This window comes from Micromys minutus, assembly GCF_963924665.1.
Source record: "Micromys minutus genome assembly, chromosome: 31".
NCBI lineage: Eukaryota > Metazoa > Chordata > Mammalia > Rodentia > Muridae > Micromys > Micromys minutus.
Window position 1 is genome coordinate 5,049,750 of NC_137966.1, and position 18,324 is coordinate 5,068,073.

The window sequence follows — 18,324 nt, forward strand, 5'->3', positions numbered from 1 at the left end:
TCTTCAGAGATCTTGAGTTCAAATTCCAGCAACCACATGGTGGCTCACAATGTAATGAGATCTGATGCCCTCTTCTGGTGTGTCTGAAGACAGCTGCTACAGTGTACTCATAAATAAAATAAGTAAATCTTTAAAAAATAAAAATAAAAAATATCGGTGGTTTTAATTTCACTGTTCTATCTGAGATAATTGCCCTATATTTTTCCCTGATATTACAGCTTTTGCATTTTGATATTTATATATCTTAATGATATAAATACATATCAAGATATGTGTTTAAGTGCAACAGCTTCCCAACAACCGTCCCCCAATTTCTTGACCCTTGTTGGATACTCTGAATGGCTCCTACAGTTTGTCCTGTGCCTCTGGCTAGCCCATAAAGCTGCACGGTTTTTCCTAACCCCACAAGATAAGGTTTCTCTGTGTAGCTCTGACACTCCATTTGTAGACCAGGAAGATCTGGAACTTAGAATTTGCCTCTCTCTTCCAAGGGCGGGTCTTAAAGGTGTGCCCCACCACCTGCTGAGTGAGATTTTAAAGCTCAATTTCAACACTAGCTTCTGTTGATTTTTAAAGTTAAAATTGTGCCATAAACCCAGTGTCTCAAGGCTGAACTAAATTGTCCTTGAAACTCCTAAAAATAGATGTCTGTGTTTCACTCCTAGAAAATGGCTGTACTCTTGGCAGATCTGGGAAGTACTGATCAGCAGTATTTAATGCTTGGCTAAATTTAAGCAAATCACGGTTCGTGGAAATGACCAGATCCCATGCATTGTTACCAATGGAGTTTTTAAATTGCCATTTGGAATCTAGCTGGAAAAAAAAAGGGGGGGGGGGGGACGGGGATTTTTACTGAAGTTTCCGTTGCTGCAAGGTGCAAAATGTGTGGAATATTTCACAACTGGAATCAAGTGCCCGGGGCGCTTCCCAACCGTTGGCTCCTCGTCTTTCTACGAGAGACAAAGTCAACAAGTGCTACCGGGGAACCGCAGGGTTTGTTTTTCTTTTCAGTCAGCTCTGTCCTATGGATTTCAGTTAGGGATCCTCTCTAGACTTGCCCCTGAACGTGAAACTTCTCATTGGGTAGTTTCAAAAGTGGCAGGAGGAATCAGCTGCCGGCTTACTGCACTGTGGGAAGCTGCACGAGGCTGCAGGATTGGGATGGAAATGCTAATTTAAAAGGTCAAGCGGAGCTGCGCCTCACGTTTTCTGGCGTCCCCCGGCTCCGCGCGGGCGGGGCGAACGAAGACCCGGGCGCCCGGATTCCTCTCGCTCGCGTCGCCCCCAGAATCGTTCTGGGATCATGCCCGAGATGCCGGAGGACATGGAACAGGTAAGAGCTGACCATTCGACCCAGCCCGGCGTTACGATCCGGTTCCCAACCGCTGCCGCGAGCAGAAAGGGCGTAAAGAAAAGAATTAGCCGGTGCCACGGAATTAAACTGTCTGGGGTCCTTTGGTCCCGGGGAACCAAGGCCAGTTTGACGGAAATAAAACGTGAAGCTGAACGACAGTCACCTTCCCCACCGCAAGTGCAGCCGTGGTGGAGGCTCCGTGTGGTGGACGGTTTAACCCGTGCTGCACGCCCGGGCTTTTGTCTTGCGGGGCTGGAATCTGCTAATGGGACTCGCAGTTCCAGTTTGCACTCTGCGAGACCTGACCCCCATCGGAAGTCAGACATGGACTGTGAACGCAGAGCCTTTTCTTAGTAGGCGAGCATTGCCCAACTTTTGCCCAAGTGTCAAACTATGTGTATGTGTGTGTGTGTGTGTGTGTGTGTATGTATGTATGTATGTATATATGTATGTATGTATGCATGCAATAATATATGTGTGTGTGTATATATGTATATATGTATGTATGTATGCATGCAATAATATATGTGTGTCTATATATGTATGTATGTATATATGTATGTATGCATGCATGCAATAATATGTGTGTGTATATATATATATACATACATACATATATATATATATATATATATATATATATATATATATATGCAAGCAAACATTTCCTGACTCTCTCACAAAGTTGCTCTGAGAATCACACTAACTGCAGAAATCTTTTGAGTCTTCCTATTGCGAACGTTCTGTGATCCCCTCTAGGAAGAGACTACACACAATCAGAAACTGGAAATATTCTCACTTTTAATCAGGACGAGAGAGGGATCTTGGATCTGACCCTCCGTCGGACTGATTCTAATTATTCTTATAATTTAAAGTAGCTAGCCCTTTTAATAACCGTAAGACCTGGATTAGAAAAAAAATCCCGAAAACCTGGGGGGGGGGGGAGGCGGCTGTTTTGAAGCCTTTGTGTGGAATAAATTATGTACTGGGGTGTGGGGAGGAAGACCCCGAGGAAAACTTTTCCCAAGGGGCAGCTTCATCTTTAGTTTAAAAATAAACCGAAAGGATCCTGAAAAATAAGGGGAAATTCAGAGGGTGGTCAGGCTTGGGGGCGAGTTTTGAAGTCCCTTGTCGTGGGTGTCTGGGTGGGAACACACTTGGGTAGAAGGCGGAGGAGAAAAAGTGTGTCCGGGCTTTTTTTTTTTTTTCCAGTGTAAATGGCCCCGGCTTGCCTGTGGCTGTATTCAGAGCTTGTGACCTGCAGGTAATTCAGTTGAGAGCTGAGTCAGACCCCAGGGGCTGTTGTTTCTGGTTATCTTTTGAACAGCCGCACTGGGTTGGAAGAGTGCCCGGCTTTACGCCCTCCCTTGGGTCCATCTTTTTAAGTTTTTGCAGCTCCTCCAAGGCTTGGCTCCAGCAGCCCCCGGCGGCGGCGGCGTGCACAGGGCAGCCAGGACGCCTGTTAAATCCACTTAAGAGTAGACAGGGCTTGTTATCACAGTTGCTTTATTTTTTTGTGGTTCTGAGAAGAAGGAAAAAAAAAAGAATCTGCCTTTTAGAAAGTAATATTCTCTCCCACACCTTTTTATTTTTAATTAGCTAAAAATAAGCATTTTTAAAACTTCGCACCATGTTTTATTTTATTTTTTTAGCATTCCAGAAAAACATAGCTTCCAGAGATGTTAATGACTCAGAGGACAGACCTATTTTTATCCTTGCCTTAAACAGAAGACCAACCATACCTTGCCTAGGTAGGCCATCCACTCCCAGCCCTTGGGAGGGGAAGCTAGAGAATCCGAAGTTGACGGTCTTTCTCTGAGCCCAGGGCCAGCCTGAACTTGGGACTGCCTAAAACCAACGCAATCCAGTCTCAGCTGCTTGTCTCCTAACTACAGATGTTTTAGTGTACTTCATATAATACACGCGTGGCTGATTCTTAGGCATTTCGTAGTCTACAAACCTAGTCTCCTTACCCCTTCACTGAGAAAGAAAAAGTAGGAGAGATTAAAAAAAAACATCAACCCCCTAAACCCAAGAAGCCTGCATCCATTGCTTGGCATCAGTGCCTGCTTAAACGCGCTATCTCTTTAAGAACTGGCACATGGGCCGAGAGCGTCCCTTGAGGTCCCGCCCTCTTTTGAATGCGTGGCGAGAGGCGGCCAATCAACAGGCGAGGCCGGGGCGGCGGAAGCCGGAAGCGGCTGCCAGGGTCGGCCTGGGCCTAGGGGAGGAGGGCCAAGGGCGCGGGCGCTGCGGCCCCTGGCTGTGCTGCGCTACCGGAGGTTGTGGTCGCGACTGAGGCGGCGCAAAGGCTGCGGGCATGGTGGGCCGGGAGAAGGAGCTCTCCATCCATTTCGTCCCCGGCTGCTGCCAGCTGGTGGAGGTGAGGTTCGAGGCATGGAGCCCGGGGTGGCGCCTTTGAGTTTGTTTACCTCTCTCCCCGTAGGGCTGCCGCCAGGGAAGCTAGGAGGTGGAGGCTCCCGCCACCACCGGGGGTTTGTTTCCATTGGAGTTCTGCATTCGTCATCTTCGTCTTGTATTCCTGGATTTTTAAGGACGGGGATTGGGAGGAGGGGGCGACTTTTCATACGTGACGATGTTGGGAGGTTGTCAACTTGGCGAATTCAAGAGTTTGCACAAGGGCACGTTTACTTCGGGCACTTGGAGGATGTCGGTATTTTTCTCACTACTGTTAATGCTCAGTCTCAGGGGTAGGGAGGTTGGCTTTTGGCTCCTAGGGTTTCTGAGCCGCTCTTATTTTGCACGGTGGAAAGCTGCTGAAAGAAATTGCACGTTCAGGTAAACTTCCCCCCCCCCCCCCCGCAAGTTTCCAAAACTGGTCCACGGTTTCGGTTCAAGCCTCTTAGCGTTTACTGAGCTACGGAATGTATCCAGCACAGTCAGTGAGACTGGTAATTCCCAAACTGATGTGCCTTGCAGATATATTTTTAAAAGACTAGGATATGGCCGCTTTTCTTAAAGTGCAAGCTTTAAATTGAGGGCGGAGGCTGGTGTTTGCTGGAATTCCTGGGGATTAGGGAGCCTTAGTGAGATTAGGGAGCGCAATTGAGGAATTACCGCCCTAAGATTTGGCTGCAGTCAAGCCTGTAGGGGGTTTTCTTAATTGGTGATTGACTTAGGAGGGCGGAGCCCCCGGAGTGGTTAGTCCTGAGTTGTTTAAGAAAGCAGGCTGAGGAAGCCAGGGTAAGCAGTTTCCACAAGGCTTGTGTGAGCTCCGACCTCCAGGGTCTTGTCCTAATATCCTTCTGTGGTGAACCCTGATGTGGAAATGGTAAGCTAAGTAACCTTTCCTGCCAAACGTTGCTTCGATGTTTTCCCACAGCGATAGCAGTCTTAACTAGAACTCACTGTGTGTTGCCCAGGCTGGCTTTGGACTCCACAAACTCTCGCGCTTCTGCCCCAGGAGCACCGGGATTCAAGGTCTGAACTACCACAGCCAGCTGCTAATGGGCATTGTGTACATTTGGGTGATGCACTTTTAATATCATTTCCAAATGACTGGGCCTTAGCTAAGGTGACAGCACGCGACCAACTGTGTGTGCATATCAACATGCATCCTTGTGGGTTTCTTGTGTTTGCACGGTTCAGTCAGTAACAGTGGAGAGTGGTAAGCGGGGTGTACGAACTCAAGTCTGTAATTTCACCCCTCAGCAAGTTTGCAGTGCTGGGTAGGTATGATTGCTTTTTGGGGTGACTTTCTTTTTTTTTTTTTTTTTTTTTTTTTAAACAGTCTCACTGTATTCATGGCTAGCTTCAGATCCCTGGAGATCTGCCTAGCTCCACCTCCGGTGGACTGGGATTCATGATGCCACCACACCCTGCCGTCTTTTTAAGTAAAAAGAGGCTGGCACCGTAGCTGGGTGTGGTGGCTTACATACACTAAAATCACATCACTATGAAAGCTGAGACAGGGTGATTTTCAGGCAAGTCCAAGGTAGTAAGACTCAGTTTCAAAAAAGCAAGCAACAGCCAAAAGGTGCCGGCAGCTGGGATTTGCAGGCTCCTGTTGCTCTCTCCACCTGTGACGACACCCACTCTTGGTACTGAGGCAGTCCATTATCACTCCTTGTTAGAACCCTGCCCCTGTGTATGGAGTTGAGCAGTTCCCACCTAAATTTGCCATTCTGGATATCTTGTTTCTTAAATCCCAAGAATGTTAGAGAGGTAGAGAGAGAATGTGAAACTTGAAAGTGTTGAAGGTGAAAAGGGTGAATGAGAAACTTTCTATCTAGTTTTTTTTTTTTTTTTTTTTTTTTTTTTTAAGGCAGGCCTCTATACCCAGAGCTGGTCTTGAGTTCATTGAGATCCTCCTGCATCAGATGATCTTTTTGTTTTTTAATTATGCATGTTTGCTAAGTGTATAGCTGTGTACCATATGTGTTTGATACCCACTGAGGCCAGAGAAGGTGTCATTCCAGTAGAGCTGGAGTCACGGGGGGTTGGGAGCCACCAGGTGTGGGCACTAAGCCAGTTCCAACCCTCTGACAGAGATACTTTTTTAATAGATTTCTAAAGGTGATGTGTATGGGATGGCCTTTCTTCTTGTTCACTGCATGCATGCGATTCTTTGTAAGGTCTACAGAGGGTGTTGGCTTCCCCAGAGTCACATACATCCTCGTTACCTGCCATGTAGACATTGGTTCAAACCAGGGCTCTGCAGCCCCATCTGTTTACCTTGGTGTTCTACCAGGGCCTCTTGATGGTACTTGTTACGTGTACAGCATTCTCCGAATCCATACTAGTCTTAGCATGCTTCTATCAGGTTCATTTCAGCTGTGTGTGTGTGTGCGCGCGCGCTCGCTTGCTCGAGAGAGTGTAAGCACTCCCTCGCTCGAGTACGAGTGTGCACTGATATCCTGTTTACTGAGGTCATCACTACACCTGGTTTACAGTTAAGCCTTTGGAAAGTTATTTTCTTGCCAAAGTTCGAAGAAAACGTGCCAGTTCAAGCCTTTATTTTCATAAATTGCCTGGCTTAGAGCCAAGTGATGTGTTTCATTATTTTTTTCAAAAGTTTTGAAATTTATTGAATTAAAATCCTTGATAGATTTTTTTTTGTATGCTGCTCCCCCATTCCTGTCAGCCCCTTTTGATTTCAACTTTTGTATCTGCTGGAAACCAGTGACCTTGGTGTTATTAAGTATGAACATCTGCTAAATCATTTTTCTAAAAATGTCTTTGGGTGTTGCCTGTGTGTGTGTATACTTGTGTACACTTGTTTTTCCAACTCAGAATTAGGTGACTTGTGATAAAATTTAATAAAAGTTTCCTCCACGGAGCTCATGCTCTGGTTACAGGTGTGGGAGGCTCTGCTGGCTGAAAACATTATTTTTAAAAAGGAAAAATTGGCTTTACTTGAATTTGGCAGGAAAGTGTTACTTGATATTTTTGGAACTTTGCCTTGGGTATACAAAAATAAAATTATTCCTTAAGCAGTAATTTTAAAAACTTTCTGTGAACACAAATATGTTTTTTAAATGGCAACAGATTTTTTTTTTTTTTTTTTTTTTACTGCTTGTATCTATTAGTCATAAGTATCCTGTGTAAGTAAATTTAGTGCTGACTAGGGGACATATTATTGACTTTATTCCAAATTAAAACTCCTATGAAATACTGACAGATTTTCAGTCCTGTCAAAATGTGATACATCATCTGAGCCTCCTGAGTTTTGAGAGTATGTCAGCAAACATGAAACTCCTGTTGACGACTCATGAGATGAGACGATCACTTCATCCATGTTAAAAGCTCAATGTCCATTGTTGACATGAAATTTAGATCAAATGGGGAAGTTCTTGGTGATCTTAGGTTCTTCTTCTTGATTATTAAAACTCTATTTTTATTCATTAAAAATTAGCTTATTTTATGTACATGAGTGCTTCATCTATGTGTGTTTGGGTATCGTATGCGTGCCTGGTACCCATAGCAACCAGAAGAGGACACCAGATCCTCTGAAACAGTAGTTAACAGACAGTTGTTACGTGTCATTTGGGTGCTAGATTTCAAACCCAGGTCCTCTAGAAGAGCGACCAGCATTTTTAGCCACCAAGCCATCTCTTCTACCCATTGTATTTTTTTATTGTGTGCGCACACACACATGCATATATGACCAGAAGAGTACAGTGAGATCTGCAGTTTGAGTTATAGGTAATTGTAAGCCACCCAATGTCTGTCTTCTACAAAAGCAGTGTGCTCATAAGCAAATGTAGTGTCTAGGAGATCGATTATTAGTGGAAAGCTGGCCGTGGCTAAGAGTTCTTGTTGATTTGCAGAAGACCCCCAGGCTCAGCCCCAAGCACCTACCTATTGTCTCACTGCCTGTAACTCCAGTCCAGGAGATTTATACCCCCTGCTGGTCTCCCAGGCAACCCAGGTAGTACACACACATGCATGCAGGCAGAAATACTCAGACACATCAAATAGAAGAATTAAACTAAAACAGACTTTTAGGTATGTGGTATTAGTTTTAAGAAATACTTAACATTTCAAGTATTTGGTACGCAGTAATATCTTTTAAGAGAACTATTTTCAGACTGTGCCTTTATCCCCTTTATACTTCTAGGAGGAAGTGAACATCCCTAGCCGGCGGGTTCTCATTACTGGCGCCACTGGGCTTCTTGGCAGAGCGGTTTACAAAGAGTTTCAGCAGAGCAACTGGCACGCGGTTGGCTGTGGCTTCCGAAGAGCGAGGCCGAAATTCGAGCAGGTGAACCTGTTGGATTCTGAAGCAGTTCACCACCTCATTCATGATTTCCAGGTATGGGTCTGTATATTAGAAGTAGTGTATGTGCTCGATCGGGAGTTGTCTGGCTGAGCTTGAAACCACCACGGTGCAGCGTGTGCTTCCTTTGCGTGACTTGGAGTGGTGTGTGGTGTTGGCCAGAGGGCCTGGAGCCAGGCAGGTGCTGTCTCAGAGCTGCGTCCTGCTCCCTGTCCTGCGCAGCCTTGTCGAGAGGTGTGGCTTGTGTTGATGCACGGCTTTCCTCCTGAGTCTTGCCCTGAAGGGTTAGGGTGTCATCTGGGAACTGAAGGGAAAAAAAGAAGAAATAATGTCAGCCTTCATGGTAAGAAAGTATGGTCAGGGGAACTTGAGTAACCTGTTTGCCATAATCCGAGAAAAGTTAGGGGAAAATGAAGACTTCGTTCTCCTTGCCATAGATTTCAGCTTTGGTTCTCTCTAACAGTGCGATTCTGGGAGCACATCATGAATATTAGAAACACAGGGAAACTGGATTGCAGGCTGGGTGCCCAGAGAGTGATGTATTACACCTGTGACGGAACTAGGAGGTTGTATTTGAAAACGTCCCAGATTCTGCACATTCACCTCTGAAAACAATTCGTAGATTATGTCTCCTTGAGCAATTTTTGAGAAAACTGGGTGTGTGGACTCTCTCTCCCTCTCTGCCACTCTGTCTGTCTGTCCCTGTCTCCCCCCCTTCCCCGGCTTACTATATGGGTGTTTTGCCTACATGTATGTCTGTACATCACATGCATATTGGGCCTGTGGAGGCCAGGATCAGGTCTGACCTCCTGATTTACTTATTCTTGTTTTATGTGCATTGGCATTTTGTCTGCAAATATGTCTGTGAGGGTGTCGGATCCCTTGCAACTACAGAGAGTTCTGAGCTGCCTTGTGGCTGTTGGGAGCTGAACCTGGATCCTCTGGAAGAGCAGCCATGCTTTTAACCACTGAGCTCTCTCTCCAGCCTCTGAAACTAGAGTTATAAATGGTTGTTAGCCTTGAGAGTTTCAGCCTCTGGCATTACCAGTCTTAGCTCTTGCTCTGCTCTTGCATTGAAGACCTTTAAGAAGATTCCCCCCATCCTTGTTTGGACATCAGCTCTTTAACTGTCTCTCTTCACTCAGATGTGAAGACCTGGTGCTTATCTTTCTTTACTGCTGTGCTGTGGCTAGTGTCACCTCTACAGAGAGCCTCTGACACACTGGTCCGTGATGACTGTGGGTGTGTGTGAGTTGCTTATGGAATCAGGCTGGACATGTCCTGGGGAGCAAGCCAGTGCGCGTAGCTCATCCGTTCCCTGCACCGACTGTCCTCAGTGGTGGACTTCAGGATGCAAGTGAAACAGCATTTCCTCCTCAAGTTGTTTTCCATCCATAGCAATGGAAACCTAGGTGATCCGTGCGGCCTGGCTGCTTCTGCTCACCTGGACACGTGGTCTCTAGGCCGTTAACCTGCAGCTGATCCTACTTGCCTTTTGTCATGTAAACTATCAGAGTTGGGGTGGAGCCTTGTGGTAGAGTCCTTTGCAGTCTGTGGGGCCTGGAGTAAAAAGTGACAATGGACATGTTGGTGGTGACTGTCCCCCCACATTGGGATAGAGGCTTATTGTGATTATAGGGGGTTACTAATAGTTTTCTGCATTTTTGTCTAAGGATTCCTAAGTTCTTGTCTTGTCTAGAACCTGGCACATGTGATGTGCAAAGTTTTAGGATCTCTAGCACTGCCTAAAATAACATATAGAATAAAATAAAAATAAACTGTTCTTTCCTTTGCAGAACGTGTGTGTGTGTGTGTGTGTGTGTGTGTGTGTGTGTGTGTGTGTGTGTGTTTCGTTTTTGAAGAAAGATGAAGTATAACAACTGTATTAATGGTGGTAACACACACCTTTAAGGCACCTTGAGTCCCAGTAGAGGCAGTAAATGTCTGTGTTCCGGGAAGACTAGGGCTGTCTTGAAAACAACAAGAGGAAGATAAAAGCAGAGATGACCTTCTTAACTGAAGGCATGTGACTTCCGGAGCCGTGCTTCTCTGTTCTCTCCACTGTGGGTTCCAACTCCGTGTTTAACTTTCAGCCTCACGTCATAGTGCACTGTGCTGCGGAGAGAAGACCAGATGTTGTCGAGAGTCAGCCAGACGCTGCCTCGCAGCTGAATGTGGGTGCCTCTGGGAACTTAGCGAAGGAGGCAGGTAATGCTCCATTATCATTTACCCGAGACGTTTACTTGATGTGCGTGCACTCATAGGGCGCGTGTATGTCTGTGCACTGTCTGCATGCCTGCTGTCCTTGGGGCCCAGAAGAGGGCTTCAGATGCCCGGAACTGGAGTGGCAGCAGGTTTGAAACATCCACGTGGGCTCTAGGGCCCAAACCCAGGTCCTCTTGAAGAACAGCCAGTGCTTTTAGGTGCTGAGCCATCTTCCCAGCCTCCCTCACTGTTTTTCTTGTTTTTTTTCTTTAAGTTGAAAGTTTCGTAGCTGTCTTACATGTGGTTTTGTTTATCTCAGGGAAAACAAAGAAAATCATGAGACACACAAAACATTCTAAATTCCACGCAAAAGTAATTCAGTGGATTTATCTTTTCTTTCTGTAGCTGCGATTGGAGCATTTCTCATCTACATTAGCTCAGATTATGTGTTTGATGGCACAAATCCCCCTTACACAGAAGAAGATATACCATGTCCCCTGAATCTGTATGGAAAAACAAAATTAGACGGAGAAAAGGCAGTCCTGGAGAATAATTTAGGTAAGATTCAGCATCCTTGTCTCTGGTCGTTTTTGAAGGCTGTTTTGTTATTCATGGGGAGACGTGTTCTTAATTTACTAGAAATATTCAGAATTGGCATATGCCAGAGGTTGCATTTTATATTCCCAAACCCCAGCCTCCGGAAGCTGAGGCAGAAACACTGTGAGTTTTAGGATAGCCTGGGCTATATAGAGCGCTCCTGTCCTCTCCCCTTCTAATTAAAGAAAGAAAGGGGAAAACAGGGACTGTAGGTTACTAGAAATTAGACAGCATGGGCAGGTGAGATAGGTCAATAGGTAAAGGTGATTGTCACAAAGCTGGTGATATGAGTTGATTCCCAATATCATGTAGTGGACGGAGAGAACCAGCTTCCTGCAAGTTGTCCTCTGATTTTCACACATGTACACACACACGCACACAATGTAATAACATTTTAGAAGTATTTTATGCCATCATTTTCCCCAGGTTTGTCTATGTTCACACATGTATATATACAAATAATTTATTTAAAACTGGGAACACAAAATCTCCCCATGTGCTGATTCCTCAGGAAGACACACAGAGAATGAAGGCTCTTAAGAGGCTCTTACGATAGGAATTTTTGTATAATGCTTATTCAAGTGTGTCTTCATGACCTAAACATTTCCACAGCGCACCTCCCCACGCCAACACACATGCACACACCAGCATGTCTCCCCCTCCATCCCCGCTACCTCCACACAGTGAGACACTGTTGGACTAGGAATTAAATTTTTATGTATAGTTTTTGGTACAACATTCAGACCATAACAAGACCTTTGTTTACTTGCTTAGTAATTATAAAAGGAAATATATGTCTACTTAAAGTGTTAACCACCCACCTGGGACCAGTATAAAATCAAATCTTAATAATTCTTCTGAGGTTGTAAGTGTGCCAGTGCTCAACCCTACCCCCAAGATTGATCAGCGTGTATAAACGTGGCCACATTCAGTGACAAATCAGCCTCCAAACACTTGGTTTTGCATCTTCTAGGACCAACAGCGAGCTTGTACAGTCGGGAGGAAAGCTCACACTGATGTAACCCTGCTGTCGATCATGTAGGCTGTAGAGATGGTTTCCCACTTGGTCCTAAATTGTTCTTCAGTGCTATTGTCTTCATTTGAACATCAGTCATGAGTATTCGTTTCATTTGCCCCGATGGGCTCTATTTATAATGGCCATCATAACAAATTAGATAAAATTCTCTATATAACAGAAGGCACTTAAAATAACCATGATTATCTTTAAGCTCATTCAGTATGAGCCACTACTTACCATCCTAATATATTTTTATTAGAAAACAATGTTTCTAATTTTTTGCTATTTAAATCCACACAGGTTCTCTTTTCACCAAAACTTAGGAAAGAGGGAGCCATAAAATATCTTGATGTGTTGTCCCTAGGGGCTGCTGTGCTGAGAATTCCTGTTCTCTATGGGGAAGTTGAGAAGCTTGAAGAAAGTGCTGTGACTGTTATGTTCGACAAGGTGCAGTTCAGCAACAAGTCAGCAAACATGGACCATTGGCAGCAGAGGTTCCCCACACACGTGAAAGACGTAGCCAGTGTGTGCCGGCAGCTGGCAGAGAAGAGGATGCTGGTAAGTCTCGGGGGATGGGCCCTGACTTCTACCTTACTGAAAAGTCTGCTTCTCCCTCACGCTGGAACTTAGGTGTACGTAGATTATCACAGACAAAGTTGAATGTGGTTTTTTTTTTAACTTTATTTAATTTATTTTATGTGCATTGGTGTTTTGCCTGAATGCATGTCTGTGTGAGGGTGTCAGATCCTATGGAACTGGAATTAAAGACAGTTGTGAGCTGCCATGTAGGTGCTGGGAATTGAACTTGGGTCCTCTGGAAGAGCAGTCAGTGCCCTAACTGCTGAGCCATTTCTCCAGCCCCTAAAAGTAGAGAAAATCAAACAAAGCAAGTTCTACAGCGTAGAGGCTGAATTCATGAGGCTTATACACAGGAAATAAATTCAAACACAGAGATACTGTCTGTCTTCCTAATGTTAACTACTCACAGCTCAGGTTCCTGTTTTTGTTTTGTTTTTTTTTTTTAATTTATTGTGCGTGTGTATGTCTTCATGAATTTGTGTACACCACATGTGTGAAAGTGACCAAGGAAGCCAGAGGCTATTGGATCCCTGGGAACTGAACCCAGGTCCTGTCCAAGGAACAGTGAGCACTTACAAGCACTTAGCCACCTCCAACCTAGAGTGGGAAATGCTTTTAAGCATTTGGGAAGTTAGCAGTAAATACAGTGCCTGTGGGAAGACGGGGGATAGTTTAATCAGGGTACAAACAGTGCTGGTCACAGCATGGCTGCCCTGTGCTGCTGTGTGAAAATCTCGCCAGGGTAGGAAGTGGATAAACTGGCCCTTCTGTGAAGTAGGTGGAAGGCAGGAGCCAACCCCAGACATTGCCCTTTGGCCTCCACAAACATGCCGGGGCATACACACCTGAGTGTACACACACACACACACACAACATAACACACACAATTCTACTAGCTAAGGAGCCTTTTGAAATCTGTTCAAAAAGAAAAAAACCTCAGCAACACTGAAAATTACTGTCAGAGCATGGCATTCTTAATAGTACTTAACTAATTGATTCATCTCTTCCGGTTTCTCGAGGCAGAGCTTTTTATTGCTCAGGGTAACCTCCCATTCAAGGCTGTTGTTCTGACTCAGCTTCCCCAAATGCTAGGCTTATTGGTGTGTGCTAATTGTGTTTATTGGGTTCATTTCAAAATGATTTTGTGGCTGAGCTTGGTGGTGCAAACTTGTAATGTCAGCATCTGAGGCAGAGGAAAGAGGACCCTATGAAGCCTAGGCCTGCTGTCCCTGTACTGAGTTGAGGCCAGCCAAGGTTACATAGTAAAACTCTGCTTAAAACAAAAGCGTGGGACTGGGCATGTGGTTCGGATGATGGAGTGCTTGCCTGGTAGTGTGCACAAAGGCCCGTGTTGAATCTTAGCATCCCACACCCCATGTGGTGGTGTGTACCTGTGCTCCCTGAGCTGGTGAAGCTGGGGGTGAGCCTCAGCTACAAGCTCACTTAGAGGATAGCTTTGGCTGCAAGATCCTGTCTCAAAACTACGTTAAATTTTGATTGGACCTTAGAATAATTTAAAATGATCACTAAAATTAGTCACCATCTAATTTGAAGCCATTTGTATTTTTTCAAAAAGTTCTTATTTCTATAAATTGCTTTTAGTGTGGAGATATTTTTGGACATTTAATTTTAGGTATTTTGAAGAAAATACTTTAAAAAAGTGGGTTTACATTCTTGGACCTTTCAAATTAACTTTCTCTGCCAAACCTTACTATATGGAAGCAGAAATCTGAAACTGTTTTTTGTATTTTTGTCTTTCTTTCCTTTTTGGTAATTGTTGTTAGGATCCGTCCATCAAGGGAACCTTTCACTGGTCTGGCAATGAACAGATGACCAAGTATGAAATGGCCTGTGCAATCGCAGACGCCTTCAACCTCCCCAGCAGCCACCTAAGACCCGTAAGTCTTGACAGCCGCCTCCTGACTCCGTAAGGCTGTTAATGCCTGTTGATGACGCCTTTCCCTTTTGGGTAGCTAGTCAAAATGAACTTGGCTTGAATGTTGACAGTGTCTGCTGGTAAATCATCCCTACAGAAGTCTCAGTGTATTGATGAAGTTTATAGAGATGCATGGGAGGGACTGGAGAGCTCGCTGGGAGGGGGATGGGGTGGGGTTATCTGCTGTAAAGCCTGACAACCTGAATCCATCCACACGGTGGAGGGTGACACCCACTGTCTCTTCTGACACTGAGCACTGTCTAACTCGTACAGGCACCCACTCTGCCGTCTTGATGGCAGCATGCTTTCTGTGTTTTGTGCACTCAAGGAAAACTGAAGCAAGCCTCAAGATGCTAGTTCCTTTTTCTCATGATCTCTTTGGTTTTTCTTTAAAGATTACTGACAGCCCTGTCATAGGAGCACAACGCCCCAAAAATGCTCAGCTTGATTGCTCCAAATTGGAGACCTTGGGCATTGGCCAACGGACACCATTTCGGATTGGAGTCAAAGAATCACTCTGGCCTTTTCTCATCGACAAGAGATGGAGACAGACCGTCTTTCATTAGTGCTGTGCATTCTTCTGGGTGAAAAGTATAGTCTGTGGCACTTTTTTAAAAATAAAGGAAATAGTTTTGTATGAGTACTTCTCAGCTGTAACACGTGTTCCTTCAGGTAAATGATGCTGTTGCTCTAGGGAACGTTGGACCTAGAGGGCAGCCATGGCTTTCTGTTGATTGCTTTCTTCTGGCTTCCCTTGCTACTCAAGCAATGTAAATTATGATTTGTAATGTCCGAGGGCGGGATGAGACGGACGGTCAGACTTTGGATGAAATGGTTCATTCCTGTAGCTTCCTTTTTTGCTGTTGTTTGTTGGCTCCTGTATATTGATAGTTTCTGTGTGTGCAGAGTCATATAAAAATCATCGGTGTTCCTTGTTTGCTTTGCTTGAGCCTAGATCACAAATGCTTGGAGAAAAGAAAACTTTATTTTTGCAACTCTAAGTATGGTTTTTAAATGCTTGATTCTTTAATGTGTTATGTATATCAGAACCTGGATAGCCTGAGGCCTCCTTCATAGCACCGTGTGGCAAACCCTTGAGAGAGTGCACGTGTGTGTATTTTTTTACTATAAATACTTATATATGTCTCTTTCCTTCTATCTCACTAAGTGATGTTTCATACATGTGGTTATAATAATGAGCCTTGTAAGTCTTTTGACCACTTCTGCATAATAATAATAATAATAATAATAAATACTTGCTGGCATGTAACACTTAAGCTTCTGTATTTGCTTTCTTTTTAATGTAAGGACCACTGGAAATGGTAGTGTGTGTCTTCACCCCCATCAGAAGCAGATAGGCCTCTGCCTTTGAGTCCAGCCTGGTTTAAATATTAAGAATCAGCAAGTATCAGGCAAGCCAGAGCAACATAGTGAGACCTTGTCTCAAGAAAATAAGTCACTATGAGGAATAACTCTAAGCCAGACGTTCTCTTGGTTTAGTTTGTAAATTACATACTGTAACATCAGCTGTGCAGCTGTCAGGAGGTCATCTGGGCTGTCATTGTTCGATGACTTTAGCCCCAACACTGTCTTAAGGACTTTAAAAGTTGGCCTATCTGGACCATTTGGTTACAGCAGCAGTTCTCAGACTGCTGCACTGCTAGGGACTACCACATCCACAGCCTGCTAGCTGGGCGCGATGTTACATTTCCTGTATTCCCAGCATTGGGGGGTTGAGGCAGGATTACTGTGAGTTTGAGGTCAGCTCTCATTACATAGCAAAAGCTAAAAAGGAAGAATTGGGGAATGTTCTTCAGATTGCTATATTGTCTAGTTTCTAAAATGTGTATGTGTGTGCACGTGCGATTATGTTTTACCTGCAATGTAAGCATACTGCACAGATGCCTCAGTCCCTGAGTTTGATTTATACTTAAGATGACACAGTATCTGCATTTTACTGGTTTGTTTTAGTTCAGCATCATAATGCCCTCCAAGGGTCATATTCTCATAGCACGCGCCAGGCTTGGCAGATGCTAAAACCAATGCCCTGGTCACCGTATACACCACATTTTATTGCCCGTTGGACATTTGTGTTGCTTTTACCTTTTGGAGGTTGTTGTGAACCTTCATGTCAGATGCCCCTCTGAGACCCTGCTTTCAATTCACTTATGTAAATACACAGAAGTTGAGTTTCTGGGTTGACTGCTTGGTAATTCTCTTTTTCATTCTGGAAAGACTATCAGGTTGCTGTTTATAGTAGCTGCACATTTTACATCCTCCCTGGGAGAACACAAAGTCCCAGCTGCTCTACTTCCTTCACATTGTTTTATTACTCACCCCCCCCAACCCCTTGATAGAGGACAACCTGATGATGTTCTGACTTTTTACCAGTATATTTAGCATCTATGTACTTAGATGTTTATAACCCATGTAATTCCAACTCTAGATATTTATAACCCATGTATTTCCAACTCTATAGTTTATTTTAAAGATTGATTAAAAAATAAGCAACGTATATGTCTGTGTGCTGGTGTGTGCATCTAGAAGAGGCTCTTGAAACCCCTACAGCTAGAGTAACAGGCTGTAGTGAGTCACCAGAGGTTGGCTCTGAACCTTGCAAGTACACTCCTGTAATCATTAATCCTTCTCTCCAGCCCCTTTTATGTGCATAAAACAAAGAAATACAAAGGGAAGGGCATCCTTGCACCTAGGTATGGTGGAGGAAAATGTTTATTATAGATTTTTTAAAAGATTTATTTGTTGTATGTGAGTACACTGTCGCTGTCTTCAGACACACCAGAAGAAGACATTGAATCCCATTCCAGACGGTTTTGAGACACCAGTGTGGTTACTGGGAATTGAACTCAAGGACTCTGGAAGAGCAGATAGTCCTCTGAATCGCTGAGCCATCTCTCCAGCCCCAAGTTTATTATAGATTTATGTCATAGAGCATAGAGTAGGAGGCGTCTGTGAGAGTCCAACGGTGACTAAGACCCTGATTATCTCCCCCGTGGGCAGAGGGAGATGGGAAAGAAAAAGGAAGAGAGGGAACCAAGGTGCAAGAGGGATTAGATAGGGAAAAGCAGCCAGACCTTCAGGGCTGGAGAGTTCAGGGTAGCGGCTGGGGTATGCTACCCAGGGGGGGGGGGCACGACCCTGCAACAGTCTGGGACTTAGGAAAGCTGGGAGAACCTTGTGGCCAGGTGTGCTCTGACATGTTAATGATGTTTTGAAGTGTTTATCAAGCACAGACTCTGCAGGGAAAAACAAAATCTTAATGCTTGTGGCAGCCCCCAGCAGGTATACTGGATTTTCCTAACTATAACTTACCTGAGGATTTTTGGAGTTCCTTGGATTCAGTGGGTGCCAAAGCCCATGCAGGAGGAACAACAGATGACTTTAGAACTCAGGGAATGTGGAAAATCGGTTATCACAGCCACATGGGTGAGCCTCAGTAGGGTACTACCCCAGGACCACCACGTGTCCTGAGGAGTGCTGCTCTACGTGCTGTTCTCACACCCCCCACCTTTTTTTATTGGATAGTTTATGTATTTGCATTTCAAATGTTATCCCCTCTCCCAGTTTCCCCATTTATCCTTCCTCCCCCATCCGCACCTCCACCCAAATGCTTCTATGAAGATGCTCCCCCTCCCACCCACCCGCTCCCACCTCTACACCTACACTAGAGAAATGAGCCTTCAAAGGACCAAGGCTTCTCCTATTGATACCAGACAATACCATCCTCTGCTATATATGCCGGTTTCTCCTTGTGTGCTCTTTGGCTGGTGGTTTAGTCCCTGGGAGCTCTGGGGGGTCTGGTTGGTTGGTATTGTTGTTCTTCTTATGGGGTTGCAAATCCTTTCAGCTACTTCCTTCCTTTCTCTAACTCCCCCATT

General features: G+C 44.7%; 1 protein-coding gene across 2 annotated transcripts; it reads left to right on the forward strand.

Moving 5' to 3' along the window:
* The first annotated feature begins 1,149 nt into the window (after positions 1-1,149).
* Positions 1,150-16,892, forward strand: MAT2B (methionine adenosyltransferase 2 non-catalytic beta subunit). Of its 2 annotated transcripts, none has more exons than XM_080942012.1 (7): positions 1,150-1,333; positions 7,935-8,129; positions 10,187-10,301; positions 10,704-10,856; positions 12,278-12,471; positions 14,277-14,390; positions 14,824-16,892. In XM_080942012.1, exons 1-7 carry the CDS (start codon positions 1,304-1,306, stop codon positions 14,992-14,994), a joined length of 972 nt encoding a protein of 323 aa, XP_080798138.1. In that variant the 5' UTR covers positions 1,150-1,303; the 3' UTR covers positions 14,995-16,892. The 2 variants fall into 2 exon arrangements, with proteins under 2 accessions (XP_080798138.1, XP_080798137.1); XM_080942011.1 differs by lacking the exon at positions 1,150-1,333 and adding an exon at positions 3,570-3,737.
* The last annotated feature ends 1,432 nt before the right edge of the window (positions 16,893-18,324 follow it).

What these genes read in the sequence shown, in the direction of transcription:
- MAT2B (XM_080942011.1), top strand. Translation starts at nt 3,675, where the DNA reads ATGGTGGGCCGGGAGAAGGAGCTCTCCATCCATTTCGTCCCCGGCTGC. An exon ending in GCTGCTGCCAGCTGGTGGAG is followed by an intron (nt 3,738 to 7,934) that starts GTGAGGTTCGAG and finishes TTATACTTCTAG; the next exon opens with GAGGAAGTGAACATCCCTAG. An exon ending in GAACTTAGCGAAGGAGGCAG is followed by an intron (nt 10,302 to 10,703) that starts GTAATGCTCCAT and finishes TTCTTTCTGTAG; the next exon opens with CTGCGATTGGAGCATTTCTC.